This window comes from Lytechinus pictus, chromosome 13, assembly GCF_037042905.1.
Source record: "Lytechinus pictus isolate F3 Inbred chromosome 13, Lp3.0, whole genome shotgun sequence".
In the NCBI taxonomy this organism is placed as follows: domain Eukaryota; kingdom Metazoa; phylum Echinodermata; class Echinoidea; order Temnopleuroida; family Toxopneustidae; genus Lytechinus; species Lytechinus pictus.
The window spans coordinates 10,102,438-10,129,292 of NC_087257.1; the positions used below are offsets into that span (position 1 = coordinate 10,102,438).

At 36.3% G+C, this 26,855-nt stretch overlaps 1 protein-coding gene across 2 annotated transcripts; it reads right to left on the reverse strand.

Annotated features, from left to right (window-relative positions):
• Nucleotides 1–421: 421 nt before the first annotated feature.
• On the reverse strand, nt 422–21,555 carry LOC129274999 (tRNA N(3)-methylcytidine methyltransferase METTL2-like). 2 transcript variants are annotated; one of them, XM_064108895.1, is made up of 6 exons: nt 21,440–21,555; nt 15,780–15,966; nt 13,568–13,635; nt 10,319–10,442; nt 5,797–5,888; nt 422–4,904 (listed from the first exon to the last, which is right to left on the reverse strand). In XM_064108895.1, the coding sequence occupies exons 2-6, from the start codon at nt 15,878–15,880 to the stop codon at nt 3,949–3,951; spliced, it is 1,341 nt and encodes a 446-aa protein (XP_063964965.1). In that variant the 5' UTR covers nt 15,881–15,966; nt 21,440–21,555; the 3' UTR covers nt 422–3,948. The 2 variants fall into 2 exon arrangements, with proteins under 2 accessions (XP_063964965.1, XP_063964966.1); XM_064108896.1 differs by having other exon boundaries at nt 448–4,904; nt 21,071–21,498.
• Between the last annotated feature and the right edge of the window lie 5,300 nt (nt 21,556–26,855).

The window sequence follows — 26,855 nt, forward strand, 5'->3', positions numbered from 1 at the left end:
TGGATTCATCTTTCCTTGTTCCATGCATAATTGGTATGATTTGCGAATGTTACCCGAAAATGTAACATGTGCTTACAGAGAAAATATTTGATGTATTCAAGTTATCCAACTCTTATAGGAATGGATTAGTAAAATGTATAAATAAATGTTAACCATTTAATTTGCTCATTGAATGGTATTATGAAAATATTAAATGAAAAAAATGTACCTTGGATTCGATTGGCATATGAGAACTATGTAATTATTTTCATAATCATTGTTAAGAAAAAAATATCTCAATTTAAATATATTATAAGTTTGCACTCCTGTTTGTGTGCACAAATCGAAGCCAGTTTCATAAACCAATGCATAGTACAAATTAAGTACTTTATCATTATCTGCATCAAATTGAACTGAAGGTCACTTATGTTCTTTTTTTTTTCAATTTTTGTTCAATCGATTGAATATTTAAATGGTGAAATTTAGAAAGGAAGTTCGTAATTTTCTTTTCATCATGGTATGAATTCTATTTGTCAAACTCGTATCAGTATTTTGTCCTGCTAGTTTACTTCAGATCCTTTGTGATTTGTATGAATTTTCCTATATGTAATTTTCTTAATTTCAGAAAATGGATTCAGGAAATAATAAGTGGAATTCACATATTTCATGAATTTGTATTTGTAATACAATTTGGTATACCCATCTGCTATTATTGTGCTATGAACATTTTTTCCCTTTCTTCCTTTCTTATATACACATGATAGAGCTCATAAATACAGGGAATTTATACATATAGTTGTAAACTAAACTATACACCCCAAAACTGTCATGAATTTATATTATTGCAATTTGCTATATCAGTCTTCTATTTTTGTGCTATGAACATTCTTTGCCCACCCCGCTTTAATATTTGCAAAAAGACTGTTTGGATAACAGTTTATGGGGATGTAATCATCTAGTTGCAAAGTAAGCATACAATTGTGATACTCATCTTGAATTCTCCTTTAAAACGATTAAGAGTAGTTTTTAATGTTTATTTTTTAATAGATTTAAGGATGTATGGATCTTTGTCAATATAGTGTGCTTTCATTCCACGTAGGAAAACGGTACACCCATGTCTGTTTACATTAACATGAATTTGTTAGGTTATTGGACATGAAAGACATGTCACGAGTATCGTTTGGTATTCGTATCAGAACACAGCGTTCTAGATTATTAATATGTGGTTATGAAGAGGATCAAGTGTTAGTGATCTTTCTTTATGCTGGATGTTACCCATTATGGACTTTTGTATCATAGCTTATTAGATAAACAATGTGTGGAGAATTCTGCAAGTACATAATGTGATGATATCCAATATGTATGTGAAACCTTTTTTTGTTGTAACATATGTAATAAAGAAAGAAATGTATGCATGGTATGCGGAGTGTGTCGTCTCATATTTACTGTCTGTCATTAATGTGTATTATCGTTAAAGCTAAATGATAGTAGTTGCAGTAAACACTGATATCATCGTGGATCTACTGTAGATCTGGTAGTTACATAAACTGAACTCTGTGAAATCATAAAATCTAAGCTGAAAAACGATCACACTGAAGATCGCCAACACAGATAGGCACACATGGGACAGTACATTATAATTGCTGGAATAAAGACCAGACGGAAGTGCCTGAATCCGCGCTTATTTTGCTTATTTCTCAGCAATTACACAATTTCTTTCAGAATCCTTTGGCACATATTTCTTATTCATACAAACAGACACTTGGGTGGTCATTATATTGGATTCTGTAAAAAGTCATTTTGAGATCGTTACCACAACTGGCATTTACCTTTAACAAAATGAAATTTGGGTTAAAAAGATGAAATTTTGAAATAATTACAAAAAGTTACTATAACGAAGAAATGTCCATGATGAATTGAGTTATATGTTAGTGATCAAGGTGATTGGTAAACCAAAAGGCCCAAATGTTAAATATCGGTCAAAATTGGTTAAAAAATAAAGTAGCTATGACATTTTAAAATGAGAGAGCTGATGATGCCACCTACACTATTTCTTTTGCAAAAGGGGTTGGATCCATTTTTCATCAAATTTGATTTTATTGTCTCAATGTACAGTCTTTTAGTAGCTCTATAAGATGATACCAAGGAAAAATTGAATTTCCCATTAAAAAGTGAACAAAAATTGTAAAGAAAAATCACTTTTTTTTTTCAAAAGGTGTTCGATACATTTCAGTTTGGTTGCAAAAGGTGTTAGATCCACAAAGACATTTTTTCGAAATGAATATTTAAAAGAATATGAAGACGGGTAGATTTTTTTATACCCAATTTTATGTTCACATGGTAGGGTATCATGAGAACTTAGTGTCTCATAAGAATATTGCATTATGGGAGAATAAAATACATGATTTTTCTCAGAATGGTCCAAAGTGGATCTAACCTCTTTTGCATCCAAATCTTATTTTATGATATGAATTGTAGAATCGACCATATTTTTGCAGATTTCTCAATTAGCTAAAAGAACGTCAATATTATAGCTATTGAATTATAGATATTCAGGGAGGAATTAAAACCTTTTCACTTTATAATGAGGAGAAAAAATAATACTTAAATATAGAAATATTGAGTGGGCGACATCAGTTTGCTCATTTGAGTATTGAACAAAATTTGCATCCAAGTATTACGTGAAATTTAGCAAAACTTTAAATTGCATAATCATCTGGTTTGGATGGAATTTTCACCATTATGCTTGTTTGACTTTTTCCTTATTCATTTGATTCAACTTTTCATTCAATTGGACTTTGCCTTTAAATATATAAGAATTGGGCTTTTCAAAATGATTTATTTCATGACATTATTTGCAACCTTTTCTTCTTGGTCATGTACTGTACAGTTCGTCCCAGAAAAAACAAAACCGAGATTAAGAGATGATTTATCATAAGTTAATCACAAATACAATAGACAAATGACCTACATGTACCAATGTAAAGCTTAGAATCTCCTCTTTTATCTGATATTGGATAATTCCTCATTCACGCATGAGTGAGCAAAAACAATTTGAAGAAAGGATACCAAAAACTCATTTGGCGAGGGTATCTGAATTTCAAAAAGAAAATCACATGCCTAAAAAGTTCAATATCTGCTCTTTTATTTGATACCTTAATCACAAAAAATGGTCAAGAAGTAAAAAAGTTATGTTCCCTCAAAACAATGCTTGTATTTCCATAATTTCATTAAGTAAACGTGTTTTCACCGGTTTCCCACAGAAGCTATCGCATGGTTAACTAAAGACTTAATGCATGGCTGATCGTCAACAAAACGGAGTGTCAAGTGAGTGTGAATGCTAGCCTGTCATGCCTGTAGAACCTCTTCATTTTATGAAATTATTGAAATTCAAGCCTTATCTAAAATAACCAGAACTTTGTTATTTCTTGACCATTTTCTGTGATTAAGGTATCAAATTAAAGAGCAGATATTGAACTTTTTCAAAATATGGTTTTCTTTTAGAAACCCAGATACAGCCCGCCAAATAATTTTTTGGTATCCCCTCTTCAAATTGTTTTTGCTCACTCATGCGTGAATGAGAAATATTTTAAGTAATTTCAGATGAAAGAGAAGATTCTAAGCTTTACAATGGTAGGTCATTTGTCTATTGTATTTGTGATTAAGTTATGATAAATCATCGATAAATCTCGGTTTCTTTTTTTATGGGACGCACTGTATTATTTCTTGACAAATCCAAACTGCCCGGTGTCCAACCATCAAGTACAAGTGCCTAAGTTGAATCTCTCTAGGGGTCTCAGAATCTGTTTGACTTGGGCATATCTGACTTAGATGTAAACAGAGGACATGTTTTGCATATTCTGGTCACAAATGATCATTAGAGTTAGGTGACCATTTATGGAAGGTTAACTCGTGAAGTATCTATTGTAAGCATGTACATGTACCATCCTCAGTAATAAAGAAATGGTGTCATGGTTTTCTGTATTTGCACTGGATCCAAACACGATACATTGTTAATTGTCTTCCCCTATTCACTTGCAATCTTCTATCAATTATATTCTGCTCTTCTATCAGGCCAGCCGATGAGAACAATTCCTGCAGTTCATCTTGTGTGAAGAAGTAGACCCGTGTCCCGTCCCCACGCACATAAAAGTTGTCGGACAGGCACCTGCCTTTCTTGAAACGTAGCTGAGCCATGTCGTAGCGACCATAGTCTCTGAAGAGAATCCGACCACCAGGCTTGAGGAGTCTAGTGAGGGTTTGGATCGTTGATAGGAATCTCTCAGGGTTGATAGCAGACATCACAAAGATCAAGACGATGAGGTCTAGGCTATTATCAGGGAATGGAAACTTGGATGCAGGATCACTGATGTCGCAAACGAAGGCATGGCACCGGGATGAGTTGTACTCTGCGTGCTGGCGGACAATATCAACAGCCACGGAAGAGAAGTCGCAACCATAGACAAATAAACTGGGGTCCGCGTTTGTCTGCAGGATTGGGAAGATGGTGTTACCAACTCCACAGCCGACTTCGAGAATCCTTTTAGAGGCAGACTTTCCTGGGAAGTCAACATTATCATCGAGAGATTCATCAGCCTTTGCTTCACCAGAACAAGTTCTTGTTGATGCCGAACTTTGTCCACAATCCTCATTTCCTTCTCCTTCTGAGGCAATCAAGGGGAGGGTGTTCTGCGGATCTGACTCCAACGTTCTCTGAGCCTTTCTAACTTGAGGAACAGCCTCAGCCTCCGTAGTTCCTTGTGATATACCACTTTCAGAACCGGTCTCTTTCCCAGATACTTGGACACAGTCTGAAGATAGTTCTGGGAACTCTGTGAAGAGCCAGTGCCTGTCTTTGAAGAACTTGTTTTGATGTTGAGAGTAGAACTCATTCCAGTACCTGTCTGCTTCAGCTTCATACAATTCTAAATCATGTGGACAAAACACAAGAGAAAGGAAATTAGAGTTCAAATGAAGGTGAAGCAAGGACATCATTCCAGGAAAAAAAAATACACTCCCATGTGCATGCATAACTCAAGTTTTAACTTGATTTGTCAAATGGTTCTTCATTTATCACAATTATAGTTAAATTTATTAGAATAAACCATTAAAGGTAAGACTTTTTATTCATTCTAATTTGGTGCCCCTGGTTCTGACAAAATTGACAAAGACAATAAAGTTTGATGACTGGAAGACTCAACTTAGCATTTCGTTTATAGTGAATGCCTTTACGAGTTCAATGCTGTTAGGTGAAATGTCAGCAATACGTTGCGGAAGACTATGCACACCGCTAAAACACTCCTGTCTTGCGTTAGCTCTTGCTAATTTTTTTTCTCATAGAATAGAATTTGCTGTGGGTAAAATGAAAAATGCCACTGGCCAGACAAACATAACAAAAAATAACAAAAAACAAAACAAAACAAGAACTAGTGCACAACCAGAGTGTTAAGGTAGTGGGTGCCAATGTGCATAGTCTTCTGCATCAGACAGATTGCCAGCGTTTCGCCTAACAGCATCAGACACGTAAAGGCAAAGATGAAAACCGTAGCCTCCGCCTGGATTACAGGCTATCACTATTAAAGGTGTTACAGTGGTAAAGAATTCTAATTAACAAATATTACCAACACTACCAATAATGATACGGTCACTTGTATTGCACTTTTATCAACCATGCTGCGACACAGTCACTTTATCTACCCTGCTGCGGCACTCAAGGTGTGCTATTCCTAGCCCAATAACAGAAAAGCCCCAAAGTGACTGGTGCTCAAGTCTAGCAGCTATCCATGTACACTTGGGACCCCTTTCTAATAATTGTACCTCTTTTCTCTTGGTTAACCGGCTGACTAGAGTTCTCATCCACTTTCTTCTTGGCTGCTTCAAGCTGCTCTGGATCCCAAGCCACATTGTCCCTGCCATAACAGAGATGGAGGAAAGATATTGGTGAGAGAGGAATCAAAAGCAAATTAGTGTGGTCTGTGGGGGGGGGGGAGGGGGTCAACCGGCATAGATTTAGGGGAGACAAGTGGGCCTAGCCGCCACCCTGACCCGTAATTAGGTGGTCTGTCTATGACAGATCACCTCTTAATTTCGTCAGAATTTTCTTTATTATTTATTATTTTATTTATTTATTTTTCGCACCTATGTTTGTCGCCAAGTTTTCTCCGAATCGGCTGGATTAATTTTGCTGAATCTTTCGTCATGTATAGAATCTATCAAAGAGACTGCATACGTAGCTTTTCAAGGTCACCTAGTCATGATGACGTCATCTACGCGCCATTTTGTAAAATTCTTAATTTGATCATATCTACATAACGGATGATCAATAGTCAATCATATTCACATCAAATAAACTTTAGGTCAAAGGTCGTTTGTCAATGTCATCAAAGGTCATGTAAAGGTCATGACGCGCGCGTACACGCGCATCAATGTTAAAAAAAATCTCCAAATGGTCTATAAATTTTTTGGGTACGTTTCAGGTCATTTTAAGCATTTCAAGATTTTGCGTTTTCGTTCGTAACGGCGTTACGCAGCATAAATTCGCTGTTTTTTCTATGCGTATCTATTATTGATATAATTCTGATCAAATTGATACCTCGATCAGCTCTCTACGATTATTGATGAGGGAATGAGCACCCATTAAAGTTTGCAGCACGCGTGCGCGCGAGCTCTTTCCATAGGCTCTATATGGGCAAAAACATGCCTATTAAAAATTCACTGTAGCTCTTCAGAACGAACGGGGACCCAATTATTTTTTCATATTTCGATAGAGTATGAATCATACATGTGATTTCGATAGAGTATGAATCATACATATGATTTCATGTCTCATTGGACCCTAACGTATATTATGACCTCATCAAAATGGCGTCAGAACTCAAAATATCAGTTTTGGGTGCTATGACGTCATCATAATTATGCTAATTTGACTCTAACTCCGTAAATGTTATTCGATTTTCGCCCAATTTTGAATATAAATTTGCTGAAACTATACTCTTTCTAAATTATTCCTTTGTTTTTGGTTTTAATAAACGGATCATCCTAAAAAATTGTAATTTATAGTAGCATGTCTTTTTTGCTCATTTTACGTGTAATCTCTATGGGAGATGACTTTTTCTCAAAACTGGATTCTACATTCATCTACTTCGTGAGAAATATCTCCACAATTTATTGTCGGTTTTGGATGAGCTTTGAGTATGATGTAGCTGAGCTCCTGGGCTATCACTACTGCTCCCTCCATTTTTTGATCAGATGCCGGGATCATGCCCGTTTTTCGCTTGAAAAATTTGATTTGTAATTCTCAAACGTGTAATCTCTATGGGGAATATCATGGCTGAATGGATAACGCACTTAACTAGCGTCTTTGGGGTCCCAGGTTCGAGTCCTGGGGTGAACAAGATGATTTTTTTTCATTTTACCACCTCGTACACGATCCTTTATGACAATTAAAATGTATAAAAGTTAAAATTTAGCAAGATAAAACAGATTATTATTACTTTGTTTCATATCATTTTTTTCATATCATATCCCGTATTGTCATAGATTAAAGAGACCTTTTTCACAGTGCTTTATCATATCCCGTCTTTCACAAGTATTCTATCCATAATTAATATTCAGTTGTCATCATGATGATCATATTGATCTGCATGAACATGGTGATACTGATCATGATGGCGAGAATATAGACAGACCACCTAATTCGTCCGCATGACGAATTAAAATCTAGTTATTATTATTATTCTTTTGCTTGTCAACAATTTTCAAAAGAACAGATATCTCCCTTGAGGGGTGATAATCTGACACCCCCGTCCTTCCAGGTAAATCCTGGTTCTGCCCCTATGGCTCAATAATAATGTACCTATCTCAGATCATGTGAACAGGTACATGCACCAAACAAACAAACAAACACATGGAGGGGAGGATTTTCAAACGGTTGACAAGCTGAGGAAAACCCCTTCCTCAAGTTCAACCTCTTGCACGTAAAGTAATGTCAGTTCCTTTACCATAGGCTATTTTATTGGTCATTTGTCTATTATTGGCAGAAAGGGGTGGGGTAAAGTTTGTATCTGAGAGGTTTGACTTTAAAGGGGAATGAAAACTTTGGAACAAGTGGGCTTGTGTGGAAAGTGAAAAATCAAAGAATAAGATCAAAGAAAGTTTGAGAAAAATCAGACAAATAAGGAGAAAGTTATGAGCATTTGAATATTGCGATCACTCATGCTATGGAGAAACTCCAATTGGCAATGCGACAAAGATGTGTGATGTCACATATGAACAACTTTTTCCTGTAAGTAGGAGTGGGCTATAAATGGGTGATTTTAGGTTTTAATGTGGCAATAGTTTTTTGTATTCCTTTTACCTTATCTCAACATGAAATGACAATATTCTTTGTTTTGGGTCCGAGAAAAAAGTGAGCCGGGCCAAAATCCAAAATGGCCGCCAAAACCCCCCAAAATCACAGTTTTGGCCACAACTTCTTTATTTGGTGGTCTTTTTCTCTGGTTTTGGTGTTTATTCATGTTTTTTGGGGCAGGCAATTTGTTTTTCCTAAAATTAAACCATTATTTGTAGAGTTAAGAGGTGATTTGACTTCAATTTTCAAATTTTTAGACCCTTTTTCCAGCCAAAATTTAGGTTCCATCGTCACGTGGTTCTTGGATATTAGACGATACCAGTTGACCAGTAGTAAGCAGCTTCATATAGCTATATTGCTTTTATTCCTCTAAATTGAGGTTGACGGATATTTGTGAAATACATCTTATCAAATAAAATAAAGACATTTATTCATAGGGGCTGTACGGTATACAATGTACTGTACATACTACTGCATATGTATCCATGCATTGACCACCATGACATAACAAGTCCTGTATATAAACTATAGTGTCATAGTTCAAGTGAGCTCCTGACGTTTAGAATTAGATTGTGACTTGTGAATTTGATCGCTTGTTAGCTGATGCACATGATGTAACCGGATGATTAAACATTAATTGCACATAAGCATCATGTACGTGTACATGTACGTACATCACATTTTTAGCCATATCTTCTTCATTTGGAGGCTTGTTTTTACCTGGTGGTCTAACCCTATGTTAGTGGGGCCGGGTAACTACCATGGTAACACTGATCAACGGCCAATCAGAATCAAGGATTCCATGCAAGTTACCATTGGATTGCAAAGTTACCATAATCAGAATAGCCACAGTGCAATCCATTATAATCCATTGTTAATATTTTCCTCTCTCCACCCCCTGAATGAGCATAATTGACAAAACATGTCTTCAATTTCTGAGACAAAACATACAGTATCTTCAATTTCTCAATAGCTCATTTCTATGACACTATAGTTTGTATACAGACCTTGTCATCGTGGTTAATGCATGGACATAATGTATGCAGTGCAGTATATAGCCCCTACGGATAAATAACATTTTTAATTTAATATTATATATTATTTCGCAAATATCCGTAAAACCCAAAGTAGAGGAATAAGAGCAATATAGCTATATGAAACTACTTGCTACTTGATATCGTCCAATATCCAAGAACCGCAAGACGATGAAACCTAATTATTGGCTAAAAAAAGGGTTTTAAAATTTGTAAATTTAGGGAAAATCACCTTTTAACTCTACAAATAATGGTTGGTAAGTACTAATTTTAGTTAAAACAAATTGCCTGCCCCCCAAAACATAGGAATAGACACCAAAACCAGAGAAAAAGACCACTAATTAAAGAAGTTGTGGCCAAAACTGTGATTTTGGGGGGTTTTGGCGGCCATTTTGGATTTTGGCCCGGCACATTTTTTTCTCAGACCCGAGAAAAAAAATATTGTAATTTCATGTTGAGATACATTACAAGGAATTAATAAAAACTGTTGCCATATTAAAATGACAAAAAAAGTATATTTTTTTTATGTATAGCCCACTCCTACTGTAAGGAACTATAAAATACCCCTAAAATGTCTTTTTTGCTCTTTCTTAAGTTGATACAAACTCTTCATCTACAGTGTATCTGTATTACATGCCCTCTTAAAGAAATAATACATGATCTACTGATAGATGTGATAAAACAGGCAGTTTAAGTGAAATATATAGAAAAGTAATGGGAAAGTTGTTCCCAAGTGACATCACACATCTTTGTCGCATTGCCAACAGGAGGATCTACATTATGATGATCTAAACTTCAAATGCTCATAACTTTCTTATTATTTATTCAATTTTTCTCAAAATTTTGTTGATCTGTTTCTTTGATTTTTCTGTTTTAACACAGGCTATCCTGTTTTAAAGGTTTCATTTTCCTTTAAATTGATACATTCTGGAACTTCTGAATGAAAACAGCTTACCATGCATTATGTTGAAAAACATTATCAGGATTTTCGAGATATCTGTTCCCAAATTGTGGTCGCTTGTCAGCTTTTCCTTCACCTTGTGCCACCGACATCTCCTCGGCAGCTGACATTTTCTTTCCTAAAATAAAAAAAAATGTATCACATAATTAATTAGGGGTGAATGAATGAGAAGAAACGTCTATAATACACAGTACGAGTTGGGAATAATTTTCCTGGTAATGCATCATAATTTGCTCCACATGTTTTAAAGACTGCCTCATGTATGCAAAGTCATTTAGTGTAGCAGATACTATATAGGGGAAGACGGGGTAAGTTGTGACACTTTTTGCATGTTAGAATTGATATGACTAATAATATTGTAGAAATCAGTACCTAGCCTTTAGATTTTATTCTTGGGAAATATTTTTCACCTATATATAACTTTCTACCCCCACACTAAAAGTTATTGTGACCTTTGAAAAACAAAAACTATGTACAAAATGTATGCGGGAAGAACCAGCATGTAAATTTTTTATTCAAAGTCTTTTCACTTGCTAATTCTCTATGAATACTAACATCCTCTAAGTAAAAGAACTGTCATGTGAATTTGCTCATTTCTGCCTGCATATCAATGGCTTTTTAAGGTTTTTTTTATTTTTTTATTATACATTACCATAAGAATTACTATGGCTTAACTTGCCCCATGTTGGCTGGCTCAAATCACCCCAGTCCGAACTTAATGCGATATTTTCACATCCACACATTTCTTATGCATCCCTCATGTAAAAGACTATGACAAGAATGAGAATCCATACCTGGACTAACTATATTGTTCTTATTTCTTAATTATATTTAAAGACGTGTGCGGGTAAAAAGCACTTATCTATTTCACACCCTTTTTTACTTTTTGGCAGAAATATGTATTTTTCCCTCTAAAAAATCACTTTTTGTTTCAAAGTTGAAAACAATGCAATGGGTCATCAATACATGACACCACCACAATGTCTGACTCATTCATTATTGGCCTGGGGGTGGTGGCTCAACTTGCCCCTATGCTCAACTTATCCCGCCTTCCCCTACATGTATGCAGGACTGTACAGGACTTAGTTGAGAGCTTTTTTCCTCATGACAAAAAATACTAATCAAATGTAAACAAAAAGAAGCAAAATCATTCTCTGTACCTCTGAAAGGCATGCCACTGCTTGAGTTTTTATTACAGAAACGGTCTATTGAGCATGCCTTTTCTATTAAGCCTTCAGATCTATACAGATAAGAATTCAAGAAAGTTCAGTGTAAAAAGTTTTATTGGTAATGTCTTTATGCAATTCCGGTGATGATGGTTCATACGGTCCAGCATCTACCTGAATCAATTTATTCTTTCCTGTTCATTAATCTGAATCAGATATCATTATGCACAATTGTACAGTGCAACCTAGTTAGCTGGTTTGTTTACATACATGGTTTTTAATAATTCTTAACCCTATCTAGGCCGGGGTATTTTGGGAGGTCATATGGCCGGGGAAAGGGGGGGTGGGGATGTGCTGAAAATTGGCTGTCACGTTGCCTATTACATTGCCTTCAAAATTATACAGCTTTATCATTCAATGAAAATTGCTATTAATCAATAGTAAAGTGCAATTAAACGAAAAAAAGACAAAGGTAATGTGCATTACATGCGCTAGGCATCCCTGTATTCCCACGTATACCCTTAACGATACTATAATCGAACCAGTGTCTGAATTCAAATATCTAGGTGTCGTATTGAATAAGCTGACGTGGCATAACTACGTCGAATACATCGTAAAGCAAATCATGTGCTAGCTAGGCTTTGTTTTTTCAGTTACCAAATCACTAGCACCCCACACAATATTTTCTATTTATAAATCCCTAGTAGTCCCGATACTAGAATACGGTAAGCCAGTCTGGCATCTGCACAGACAACTTCTGATAAATAAAGTTTAATCAATAGTGTCGAGTTTACAGAATTGCACTCAAGCAAAGGAGCCAACAAATGTGTTATGATGACCGACTGCAGCTCTTAAATTGGCAATGTCTACACTCTCGCCGTAAATATTGCCTTATCTATTATGTTGTGAAGTCATTGTTCCGTGTAATTGAATGTACTACTGTTGGGCGTGCCATTTCGGTAAATACTCGCCGAACTCAAGACGAGTTTCGTCCACCCCCGTGCGCCGACTCAGCAGTTGCATGGTTCGGCAATCAATGCATTTTCCCATTATTGGGATGAGCTCCCGGAGTCCTTGCGCACGGGGGTGGTCGAGACTTCCTTATTGAGATGGCTTGTAGCACTTGGGCGTTACCTCCGCCAGCGCCCGATTTAAATGAGTTGTTAAGTGTTTAAGCCCTTAGAAGTATTATTATACCATTTTGGGTGTGTTTACAATTCCTTTGCCTGTGTCACTTCTTTTTTGTGCCCACCCCTCTCTCTCCTTTTCTCTCTCTTTGTCACCTTCAGTTTTCTTCTCCCCACCTCATTTCCACGCCATTTCATTACTTTTGATGAATACGCATTGTTTATATTGTTTTGGGCTTTTAGGATTTTTTAAAAACTCAATTTATAATTGCAGAATGTTTCAAATTTTGGGTTTCTATATCCCTCTTAAATTTAAATTTATGTTCTTAACTGTAGAAGGGTACGGTTATCACTTATCTTTACCCATAATTCGTCCATATAGTTTTATATTATCTATATGACATATTGTTTTCGATCACTCCTGTCGCATGCGACACACCTTTATATTATGAGTACTTTATTATTGTTTAGTTATCAATATATATTGTAAATCAACCATTGGAATCGGGACAGGAGGCTTCATGCCACAGTAATTCAGTTAACTTTTTCTGTCCCTGGCGTTCCAATGGTTGATATTTCTTATTTTGTATTTTTTATACTGAAATGTATTTTTGTATTATTTGCCAAATAAATAATAATAATACTACTAATAATAATAAAGCTAATTCATGCATAACTAGCATGCAAAATCATACTTTTTGCTCTTATATTTTTATACTCCATAAATATGGATTCAAATGCCCTATTTTTTGGAATTTAAACTCTTTGTCATGTTCTTAGCTAGCTCTTAGCAAATGTACATGAAAAAATGCAATATCAGATCAATTTCTTATGTATTATACTATTTTTTTGCAATTTCTTATGTATTTTTTTGTTTTTTGATGACCTTTGTTGGGAATATATTCTCAAAGATGCTGATGCCTTTATCTAGACTTCTGACAATTACTCACCTGTATTTGACTCTTGATACTTGGAACTTCTTTTGAGCAATTCCGTTGAATGCAGCTTTTTAATTCGCCTACACATAAAAAAAAAAGAATATTTGAAATTTAAATTAAGTTAAAGACTACAGTTGTATCTAAATTGCAATAAAAGTAATACAGGACCTGCTTACACAAAATTCCCATTACCAAAATAAATAATAACCATTACACATATACATGTACTAGTAAAAGTGTAAGGCATGTCACAATTAAAGAACTATTTGACCAAGCGCATTCCACATGGGGCCCCGTCTTACAAAAAGTTACGATTGATCCAATCAATTGAAACTCTATGGAAATCCATCAGTGTCATAATTTTTTCTACAGAAAATTTGCACAATGTCCTTTGTAAACATAGAGAAGCACACTGAATTTTCAAGAAAACAATGAATGCATGAATAGTATCATAATTAGAAAATATTTAGAACAAACATGCATAATAGATGTTGACATTGCTGGCCGTCCATAGTTGTGATTGATCGGATCAATCTCAACTCTTTGTAAGACAGGGCCCTGAAGTAAGCTCCTGTGATCAGGGTTGGGCTCAATTACTTTCTTCTATCATTTTTTCCATTACCATGATTCATTTAAAAACGGGAATTCATGCAATGTATATCACATGACTTATGAGGCTGCTACTCTCGTCTACACTGTAACATCATACAAAAATCAAAAGAATAAAAATCGTACCTCAGTTTATTCTTTCATTTTTTGTGTCAAACTGTAACATCTCTTAAATTTGTCAGCTTTTATTAAAACCAACTTGTTGCCAGACTTCCCCGTGTTTAAAATTGTGTAAAATTTATATAGGTACAGTATTAATTGGTACATTCGTCTACATCCAGTTAGTCTGCTGTGTGTTTGATCTCATCCCTCATGGTCTAATCCTAGTTTGTTTACGAATAAGTATTCTACATACATTTACCATTTAGTCTAATTGCCTTTTTTGCCAAATTTACTTTAATAAGGTTTCAGCTATACCCATTATATATCACTTGGTCGAACACCACTTAACCCATATGATTAAATTAACTATTTATGGAACAAAGTTTTGATTTGGAGGAGTGCAACATATTATAGTCGTCATAGAGGAAAGTAGACCATCTGCCCATCGGAATTTGACTGAAATGGTAATTAACCCAAATTTATAATAGACCCAGTTGGATTAGCCATGATGGTGTCAGACAATCTGACAATAATATCATCTCTTAGCAGACTAAATGAACAGTTGTCCATACACTGTTAAAAAACCCTGATTTTACAGGGAAAAAAAGAGGATTTTGCAGAAAGCAATAACAGAATCATTCTGTAAAGTCATAAAACAGGAATTTTTCTGCAATTTAACAGAACGGGTCTCTTTAAAAAGGGGAAAAGGGTGTTTTATTTTAATACGGAAATTTGTAAGATTCCATACACCAAATACCAATTTCCTGTAAGATTACGAAATCTGGTAAAATTACAGGTGTTCTGGAGACTCTGCTGCAGGAACTTCTTCTATTTTAAGGATAAATTTTCTAACAGTGTACCTTATCTTTTATCTTTCTTTTATTCAATTCAATTCTTTATTCATTCAAATTCAAATAGGTTAAAAAAACATATGTACAATGCAAACAAATTAGAAATGCATACAATAATACATAGTAAATCATTTCATAAATAAACAAAATATTGCCTTGATTAAATATCATAATTGAATGAAAGAGAACTTGAGAAGAAAAGCACAGAGGCCTTGTGAGAATAAGTTCTCAAAATAAATTATAATATATTACACAGGCATATCTAGATCATTATAATAATGTAGGATGACATCAAAAATATGTAAAATAGGGAGAGCAAAATAATCAATACTTGGACAAGAAAGATTTTTTAAGACATCTTTTAAATAAATTTAGATTTGTGTATGATCGTATGTTACGAGGAATGGAATTCCAAACAGTGGGAAAACAAAAGCAGAATGATTTTTTTGTGAAGGTTGAGGAAACTTTAAATAAATGAAAATCATTGTTTGTTCGAGTGTTATAATTGTGAACATTGCTATTCATCTGAAACATCTGTAAAACATTCGATGGTAAAACATTTTGAAAATAAAAGAATCCAAGAACGGCAGTATAATAAATGTATAAGTCATAAACATTCAATATGTTTAATTTTTTGAATAATGAAAGGAATGCAAAAATACCTGATTTGATACAGGGGGACAGATGACAATTCCTTCAGATGATACTTGATCAACCTTGGACCTAGGGCGAATCTTTGCCTCAAGAAATTACAGACAAGCATGAGTGCAAACCAACACTTGCTCGTTCTATGCAGATTGGATGAGATTGTGTTCTGGTGAGGCCACTTCACATTATTTCAACTCTCTCCTGTAGAGCAAAGAAAGCAAAATGAGAAAAGGGGGATGAAAAAGGTCATGGGGATACACAGACTGCAAAGAACATAAAAGAAGATAAGACTAACAGAATGAGTGGTAAGTAAACAAAGAAGAAAATGAGAGATTTCAACTGCATGCATATAGCCATAGTGCAGTCGAGTTCATTTAGGAACAGCTGGTAGTGTTTCAACTCTTTACTCTAGTCTAATTCATCATTTTTTATTTATTTATTTATAGATCTAAGTCTTTTATTAGTAGGATGGATCAATCAGTATATTGGTATACTGTTGTCCTTGGAGGCCCTACACTACAGTACAACTAACCCAGGGAGCTCCGGCCCGCTTTGCTGGCTGGAGCCCAGGAGTCGGCCGTGCAAAACGAGGGAGACACGGGACTGGGGTAGATTGCGGTCTCAATAGTAATCTTAATAAAATGTGGAAACAGAAATTATGCACTTACCACGATTATATGGTTGAAGGTCTATCGTGACACACAAATCCTGACATCAAGGCACAGACTGGGGAACCTCAAAAAAACAAAATATAGCCTCGGTTTCGATCAGCCATTTTGTTTTGAATTTTGAAAGGAGAGGTATCGTGACAGAACTTTTCGTTTTTTGAGGTTCCAGTCTGTGCCTTGATGTCAGGATTTGTGTGTCATGATAAACCTTCATCCATATAATCGTGGTAAGTGCATAATTTCTGTTTCCACATTTTATTAAGATTACTATTGAGACCCCAATCTACCCCAGTGTCTCCCTCGTTTTGAACGGTCGACTCCTGGGCTCCGGCCAGCAAAGTGTACAATCAGTAGAGGCGCTGGTCAGAAAATTGGGATCGTCCCACTTTACAGGGACTGTCTCAGTTTATAAGGATTTCTTCACACAAGAAATCTAGGAAAGTTCATTCACCTGTCAAGTGCCGACACCAATCAAGTGTGCTAGTCAATGTAAACATATTAGGTTTCATAACAAGATTATTGGAAGACGGTCAGGCCTCTACAAATTTTTTTTTCGTCACTTGCCGTCGGGCAAGTGATGAAAAATTTTGCTTGCCCGATAGAAAAAAACTGCTTGCCCTAATCGTTTTATAATTTTTTTTATTATGACGGCACTACTCTTATTTTTAAAGGTCATACAAAATAACAACAATTGAGAATCACGTACAGTACAAAAGAACACACATTTGAAAGTATATTTTCAGCAACGTAGGCCTGAGTCATTACGTTTATTTTGAATGTTTTTCGCTACTTATAAATGGGGCTTAATTTAAGGTTTAAAAAAAACCTTCACCAAAAGTTGCTAAAATTTCATATTTTGCATAAATCCACGAAATGGTTATCTGTTTGCCATATTTCCTTAGAATTGTTTTGATTTAGTTGGAAACTATAAATAAAGCTAGTGAAAAATTTTCAGCTCTTTATCGACTCTGAAAAAGATCGTTTTATGTTTTAAAAAAAAAATCATAAGTGGAGTGGCTAAAATTTCACATTTTGCATCATGAAATGGTCATTTATTTTCCATATTTCCATGATTTAAAAAAAAAATTAGAAACAATCAAGAAAATTAAGAATATTCACCTCTCTCTTGTCTTTTCTTCATCATTTTATGATGTTACACTCGGTCAATATTTTTTTTATTGTAGTCCCGCATGTAGACTTTCATGGGGTTTTTTTTCATGGTGTTACAGCATTGATCATTGATCTTATCGTTTAATCGTTTTACACTTGGTCAACATGAAAGTCTACGATGTGGGACCACAATAATAAAAAACATTTACCGAGTGTAACATCATCAGAAATCAGAGTAAAGAAAGAGAGTCAAGAAAGAGCTGAATATTCTTCATTTTTCAGTAGTTTCCAACTAAATCAAAACAATTTCAAGGTAATATGGAAAATAGATGGCCATTTCATGGATTTTTGCAAAATGTAAAATTTTAGCCTTTTTTGGTAGTTTTTGTATCGGCAAATCGCTCAACTTCAAGTTGCGCATGCGCAGTCATTGCACACATAGAACGTAAGATGCGATGGCACGGTTTCTTGAACGAGGTACCTGGCAATAAGTTATTGGTAATTGGCGCTGATTTTACATCAGTTTCCACTGTTTTTTTTACTAGTTTGACATAATCTGAGAGATAGCTGTGATTATCCAAAAGATATTGAAATTTAGAGGGTCTACTGATATTTTATTTCCAAAACAACCACTTGCCCGATCGGGCAATTGACTTTGAGAAATGCTTGCCCGCACGTCACTTTCACTTGCCCCGGGCAAGCGGGTTTGTAGCGCCCTGACGGTAAGTCATGAAAAATAGACAGTGAACTGGGGGAATTGAGGTCACTGAATCTATTTTTAGCACTCTCAATTCCCGTAATTGCTGTCTTTGTCCCGTAGGGGGAAGTGAAAAAAAAAACGTCCCCATATTCAAGGACAGTCTCAATTTTTTATCAAGACATGATTTGTCTTGGTTTATGAGGATATCCTTGTTTTCTGGGACAATCCCAATTTTTGGACCAGCGCCTCTACTGACAATGGGAATGTAATAAGCTTGTAACCGATTCCATTCGATTTCACCCCACAATCGGCGATCACTTGCCGATCTTCGATCATGCCCCTTGAAGGAAAAAAATCGGATATAAAAAATCGGCGTAGATCTACGGTAGTTGAAGTGCGTGATCGTTCAGAACATATTTCAAGATTGTTTTTGAGGTGCTAGCTATTAGAGGTCGCGTTATTCAGGGAGAAAGACGCGGTATTATCTCTGACGATGTTTACGAGGACAGATATCTTCTCTTCCACCTCATGGTGATAGCGGATGCCGCCGTGAAATTTTTAAAGGTCGCATTAATGACGGAGATCACTGCGCTACTCTCTTACATCGTTTATGATGATAGACATCTTCTCTTCAATCGATTGGTGATAGCGGACGCCGCCGTGAACTTAATAAAGTCGTATTATCGACGGACATCTCTGCACTACTCTCTTCCATCGTTTATGATGATAGACATCTTCTCTTCAACCTCGTGGTGATAACGGACGCCGCCGTGAACTTTTAAAGAACGTATTATGGACGGACATCTCTGCGCTACTCTCTTACATCGTTTATGATGATAGACATCTTCTCTTCAACCTCGTGGTGATAGCAGACGCCGCTGTGAACTTTTAAAGATCGTACTAATGACGGAGCTCGTTGCGCTACTCTCCTACATCGTTTATGATGATATACATCCTCTCTTCAACCTCGTGGTGATAGTGGACGCCGCCGTGAACTTTTAAAGGTCGTATTATTGACAGACATCCCTGCGCTACTCTCTTACATCGTTTATGATGATAGACATCTTCTCTTCAACCTCGTGGTGATAGCGGACGCCGCCGTGAACTTTTAAAGATCGTACTACTGACGGAGCTTGTTGCGCTATTCTCCTACATCGTTTATGACGATATACATCCTCTCTTCAACTTCCCGGTGATAGCGGACGCCGCCGTGAACTTTTAAAGGTCGTATTATTGACAGACATCCCTGCGCTACTCTCTTACATCGTTTATGATGATAGACATCTTCTCTTCAACCTCGTGGTGATAGCGGACGCCGCCGTGAACTTAATAAAGTCGTATTATCGACGGACATCTCTGCGCTACTCTCTTACATCGTTTATGATGATAGACATCTTCTCTTCAACCTCGTGGTGATAGCGGACGCCGCCGTGAACTTAAGAAAGTCGTATTATCAACGGACATCTCTGCGCTACTCTCTTACATCGTACGAGATCAAGAGATCATTCCAATAATTTTAAATCGCTAGCACCTAACATAAAAATACTTAAAGGAGAATGAAACCCTTGAAACCAGCTGAATCCATATCAAAGAGAAAAATCAAAGAAACATAATGTTGAAAGTTTGAGGAAGATTGAATGAATAATAAGAAGTTATGAGCATTTGAATATTGAGATCACTAATGCCATGTAGATCCTCCCATTGGCAATGCGACTAAGATCTGTGATGTCACACACGTACAACTCCCTCATTACTTTAGTACTTATTTCACTTATATTCTCACTTTTATAAAGTCTATCACAAGGTGAGGTGTTCTCTTTATGAGAGGACAAGTACAGAGGTTTCACAACATTATATCATTGATGAAACGTTTGTCATATGATTAGAATGAGCAAAAAGAGATGTTTTGGGGTTTATTTTCAGTGTCCAAAAGGAGAGAGTTGTTCATCTGTGACATCATAGATCTAGGTCGCATTGCGAATGGGAGGATCTCCATAGCATTAGTGATCTCGACATTCAAATGCTGATAACTCTTCTATTGCTAGTCCTATTTTACTCAAACTTTTGTTGATCTTATTCTTTGATTTTTCTGCTTTCACAAAAGCTAACTTGCTCTAAGAGTTTCATTCTCCTTTAAAAAAGATGTCACGCCGATCGTTCACTGAACTGTGATCTATGAGAATTATTTTCATTTTATTTTCCTTTGCGACTTTGCTCGGAAGATGCGTCATTCATTTATCTTTCTAATAAAAATCACTCATTTTATTGTAAAGCAGTAACATCTCAAAACCCTTCTAAAACATGTTCCAAAGGATCGCGCATGTTGCCGACTTCCATTCCAATGCATTTGTATTTGTGACTTTCCCAGGAAGATGCGCGCGACCGCGAACAAAATTTTGATGTATTCCTTTGTTTTTAAACATCGCCGATTCGATTTTCTATTCGATTTTAGAAGCTTAACTGCCGATCCGATTTTCGATCTGATTTGTGATCCGATTTACAACATTAGAATATAACTAAGTAGAGACAAACAAACTGTATTGTAAAGAATATAAGAAATTATAACACAAAGGGCCAGTTTATAAATTAAGACTATTATAATGCTAAAATAAAAGACTAAATGAGGATTCGGATTGGGCATTTCTTAAAAAATTAAGTACCGTAGTTCTACCTTAGTTAGAATGCTAGATTATTCCAAAAGAATGCTCCAGCAAACGAAAAACTTTGTTTGCCCATCATTTATTGTCATTCATTCATTGATCATGTTCATGTTGATCATTATTAATTAATTTTTTGCTTCATAAATAGTTCAAAATGTTATAATAACCTGTCAGGAAATGAGTGGACAAGAAGGCTCGCTCATTATCTCCGATTTAGGGGCCAAGAAAATAACCTTTACGCCTGCCGGTGACCCTGCTGAGTGCTGCCTGCTGCCTGCTGGCCCTGAAGTGAACACTACTTTCGGTCCACCACGATAGGAGCTGGAGTGCCTACGCCAGAGCGACGGTGGGGACGAGGCCCAGAAAAAGCGAACATGGGCGCCCCGGGTCAGGAACTATTCCCGAGTATAGAACAGAATGAGGGTGATTAGATTTAGATCCATAAATGTTCATACAGTTAGACTAGGCATCACCGACCTCGAATAAAAGAAGGTCGACTTGAATCTAGTAAATTTCAATGTCATGATTTGACTTACAATTTATCCATTTCGTGAAGCACAGCCAAAGCCAAGCAGCAGAAACACGTACACGAGCCGAGAAATATACAACCTCGCCACCGGGCGCGCGCAAACCTGGCTAGCACTGTGTCTTTACCAACCTCGCCACCACGGTTCGTTTTCATGAATGATAATCGGTGGAGTACAATAAAGCTTTTCACCTTCAATGATTAATTGCTGAGCACTGTTTTCCCCCTTGCTTATTCTTCCTTATTTTCATTACTTGAAAAAAAAAATACAAGGGGGGGGGGGGGCATGCGGCTGTACCCCTTCCTGTAGCACCGCCTCTGAGAGATCGGGGGGGGGGGGGCAGTCAAATGTATTGCTGTACACACGCGTGGCCAAATTATTTCCAAACACCCCCTAAACGAGTTTTTCTCTGTGTGCAAAATAACCCCCTGAGCAAATTTTTCGCGGGCTTTAATTATTTACACATTTTTTGGCCCCAAAACAAGTTGTCGCCAGAATATGACCCCGGGGAAAAAAGCTTGGGGGGAAATACATACCCTAATAAACACATTTGGCTAGTCTTAATTAAAGGAAGAAAAAAATACCCTAAATACGTTTGACCCTGCGATTGACCGTTGACCAGTCTTTCAAAACTATACGTACCCTTTACCCCCCAAAAATCGGTGTTTTTGATACCCTTAATGAGTGCAAGCGCGGCCCGCGTCAAAAACTGAAGAAAAAAACCACCCTTTAAACCCTGCCTTTAAACGCGTTTTTTGGTCACGCGCGCCTGTGTACAGCAATATATAGTGACTATATAAGACATTGAAAAAAGGAGGGGATAAACAGAAGACCGAATGAAGTAGAACGAATGTATTATGGACTTATGGTAGAGATTAATTAAGGTACGTCGATCGGGTCGTATTACATTGATGGGGCCTCAATTAGTACATGCCTGTATGGAGGGGGGGGGGGGGGGGGTGCGGATCGATGCACCCCGAACAAAACCCCGACGACGATTTGTATTACCAAACAAAGAATATGAATGCAAAGAGCTATCTAGCTGTTAAATGATTATATAGGCCTATTATCTATTTGATTTTAAAAGCACATCTTTTAAAATCATGAATACGAGACAAATAAATTTCACAATAAACAAAATAATATGAGCGAGATCTGATAGGCCTACTTTTTAGTATGAAATGTCTTTTTCATATTTATTTATCTATTTATTATTGAAATATATTTAAACAGGATAAAAACAATCACATAGGCTGTTTTACATTGCAATCCTGTGACATAGGACATTGAATAAATATCACAATTAAAACATTGTGCAGAAATATTGTACGATTAACAATAATAAAGACAAAGAATACAAATATCAGATCAAGAATGTAAAACAGTAAAATGAAATGAATGCTCTATCGAGTTGACCACTATTAGCTTCTTATTTGCGAGCATGAATTTAACAAGCACAATCACTGGATGTAATGCAAGCGCGAAGCGCGAATTGAAATTTAAGTTGATATAGGCTGGTAGAAAGGGATATTTTAAGAACTACTCGTGAATGGTATAGGCCGACTTAATAGGCCGACTTAAAAAATGGCATCCCTAGCCTTTTTGTAGAAATTTCGTGAACAGGATATGCCTACGTATCTCACTAAGCATGAGAACGAGAAGCTACAGCTGAAAATTTGATAGGCCTATTTTGGATCTCGAATGGGATATTTATTGGACACATGTGTATCTTACAATGAAAGTGCGAAGCTCAAGGTAGGGCTCTTTTTGTATATTGACTTGAAAACGAGACATTTTGAACATTCTATAATCCTCATTAAGCAGGCATTTCGGGCGCGAAGCGCGAGATGAATTTTTAATTTTGATATATCAACCTGAAAATTGAGCATTTAGGCCGACTATATTTTCTTTCTCTCCTAATTTATTTTCCTTACTTTCCTTCTTCTTCTTCGTCTCTTTCTCCTTCTCTCTGCCTTTTAATTTCTTTTTGCACTACCAATGGAGGGGGGGGGGGCGGCAGGGTGACTGCTTCAGCCTCCTGGGTAGCGTTTCATCTACATTTTTGTCCGACAAGTTGTCAGATCTGAAAACTTTCCCTGATTCTGATTGGCTGAGAGGTGCTGTTGCTATGGTAATTATCGGATAAAACATGACTTTTCAGATAGATCCTTTCATGAAACGCTCCCTGAAGTCCCCTGTTCGGCTGATATCCTCTTTTTTGGCACACATTGTTCCTCATAATTATCATCATGGTGTTGTTATCTCAACTGGAAAACTATAATGTACATCTGCGGTCATCACGTTTGTTATGGCAATTATAAACGAGCAATAACAACCGCCCTGATTTTTCACCGATGTTTTCGTCTTCCAGTTCGCAATTTTAATAGGTCAATATTTTATATTTGGATGATTGCATGATAATTATTGGAAAACGACCTATTCACCCTCTCTTCATGCAAATAGGCCTAAAGGTCGGTACCTAAAATAAATGAATGGACCTATTGTTTCGGGATAAAACTTTAGATATATTTATAGATGTAGGCTACATAATATATTTTCATCGACGATTATAGCCCTATGCTATTTTTGGCCTAAACGGCATCGATTTGAAAAAAAAAAAATTATACCAGTATTTTTTTTAATCCGAGATGTCTTGAGCAGTATAAAGCACCTTTCTTAAAATTCAATAAAAGAGTAAACATGTTATCAATCAGGGGCGGATCCAGAATTTTCCAAAAGTGGGGCACATTTTCCCGGAGGAAAAATTTGACAAGCCCCCCCCCCAAAAAAAAAAGGTTTTTAACAAAAAAATAAGGGTATTCCGTCCACAGAAAATTTTGAAAGCAAAACAGGTTTTTAACCAAAAAGTGTTTCGTCCCCCCCCCAAAAAAAAAGCAAAAAAAAAAGGTTCTTCAATTTCAAAAGGGGGATACATTTCTGTTTTAATGGGATTTTTACATTGAAATTTTTTATGGTGCCTCTCAAGTGGGGCCTGGGCCGGCTTTGCCCCCCCCCCCTGGATCCGCCAGTGTTATCAATGAACAAGACAGTGAGAGAGTGGGAGAGAGCAAATGAGAGAGGGAGAAGAGGGGGGGGGGGGCAAAGGGCAAAACAATCGATCATTGATTATTCAAAGACCAATTTCGCGCAATAATGCAATGACCTACAATGTGTGTATGTGGGCGCGTGGGTGAGGGGGCTCATAATAAATGCAAACATGGAAATAAAAAAGAAGCATTATGAATAATTGTTGTGAAATTGAATAAAGTTGGCCAGCAATAAGAGGCAATTCCTCATTTCTTCACGGCTATATCTATCAATTTTCCCCTTTTTATCTCCTCTTCAGTTCATTTTATTATAATGATTTTTTTAAATAGGATTACAGTATTACTTGTAAAGCTTGCCCCTGCATTGAAAACATCGTACGTGATAACTGGAGTCAGTACAATATAAATCAAAGAGATGTATTTTACACCTCTCTGGTATATATAATATATAATACATTATAAACATAGGTACGGAAAAAATCACCTAGTATACAGTCATGACTGTAGTACAGTGGAATATAGATGTAATGCAAAACAAAATAAAAATTAAAATAGTCTACAATTATATGCGGTGATGGAAATCTTTACTATTACTTGAAAAAGAAACGAACGAGGTGCAATTTTAGTGCATGACTGAACGATCTTTGCATTTTTTGAGACACATTGTACCTAAATCATACCGTGTGTATTGTGTTGTTTTCCAAAATGCTCGCTCACATCTGTGGTTGTTTTGGGGAGGATAATGACTGGCATATTTATGGAAAAATTGTCCTCATTATTGCGGAGTGAATATAATAAGCCTTAAATTGACTCGACTCTGAATAAGTTCGAGAATAGTAGCTGAATTCAAAACTTGTTTGACGACCTATATAACGTTCACCTCATGTGTAATTATTGATAAACACCACAGTCACATTTGCTCTATACGACGGCCGTACGGCGAGTCGAAAGCAACCGTTTTAACATTTTTGTACTAGATACATAGAGGCGGTTTGAATAAAAATGAATAAAGCGGATGTTTTCAACTCGTCTTATGGCCGCCGTATTAGCAAATGTGACTGAGGTATTATATAGTTACCGCATGTAGATCTATTGTGTTGATTGTTTTTACTAACATTGTTTTGTTCGTGTGTCTGGTGGTGATACCTATATGAAATCTTTTGAACATGCATCACCAAGGACAAGACAGTGTGCAGATTAAGCCTGCTTACATAACGATGACCGATGATAATCAATAGGCCTGATATAATTATTTATAATGATATTAGTTCAGATGATAATGATGATGCTGTTATTGATGATAATAATGGTATAATGATGATGATGATGACGACGATGATGATGATGATGATGATGACGACGACGATGATGATGATGGTAATATAATGACAGCAATAGTAATAATAATAATAAAAATAATGATAATATTGATGATGATGATGATAATAGTAATAATAATCATAACAATAATAATTATTGAAATGATAATAATAATAGATATTATATCCTACATAGATTGAATCCTGTCCCTGATAGCAGAATCTGGTAAAAATGACGTTTTATTTACGTCATTTTTACGACGAGTCTCACGTCATATTGACGTCGTAACATGACGTCTTAATCACGGGATCTTGCACCCGCGAATAACGTCATTATGACGTCGTATATTGACGTCATTATGACGTCTCCAAGAGTGACTACGACGTCTTAATGACGTCTTTGCAACGTTTTTCTGACCAGTATCAAGGGTCAGATTGACGTCGTGTATTGACGTGATTATGACGTCTTCGAGAGTCAACCACGACGTCTTAATGACATCCGTGCAACGTGTTCCTGACCGGTTTTAGACGTCATATTGATGTAATTATGACGTCTTTAAAAGTCATCTACGACGTCTTAATGACAACTTTGTAACATATTCCTGACCAGTTTCAGACGTCATATTGATGTAATTATGACGTCTTTATAAGTCATCTACGACGTCTGAATGACGACTTTGCAACATATTGCTGACTAGTAATAGACGTCATATTGACGTCGCATATTGAAATGAATATGACGTCTTTTGGAGTCAACTATGATATCTTAACGTATTCTGACGTGATAATGACCTTAACATTAAATTCTACATGCAATGTACATACACACATCACTTCAAAGACCTTGTCATTGAGGATTATCTATATTTGGTGACTACTGAGGTGGTCTGACAATGTCTAGCATTCCCAGTAACAATATAATGATCCTCCATGCCAGGGCCTTGCATAACTTGTCTCAGTCTCAAGAACATGACCCCCCCCCCAAAAAAAAAAAAAAAAAAAGAATATATACAAAAATGGAAAACGAAATCAAATACATGTACGCATTTCAATTACGAA

Excerpts from the sequence above, each read along its gene's own strand:
- LOC129274999 (XM_064108895.1), bottom strand. The coding sequence starts at position 15,880 with ATGCTTGTCTGTAATTTCTTGAGGCAAAGATTCGCCCTAGGTCCAAGG. Across the intron at positions 13,636-15,779 it reads GTCCCCCTGTATCAAATCAG|GCGAATTAAAAAGCTGCATT; the intron begins GTATTTTTGCAT and ends TTTTATGTGTAG. Across the intron at positions 5,889-10,318 it reads GTTTTTCAACATAATGCATG|GGACAATGTGGCTTGGGATC; the intron begins GTAAGCTGTTTT and ends CTGTTATGGCAG.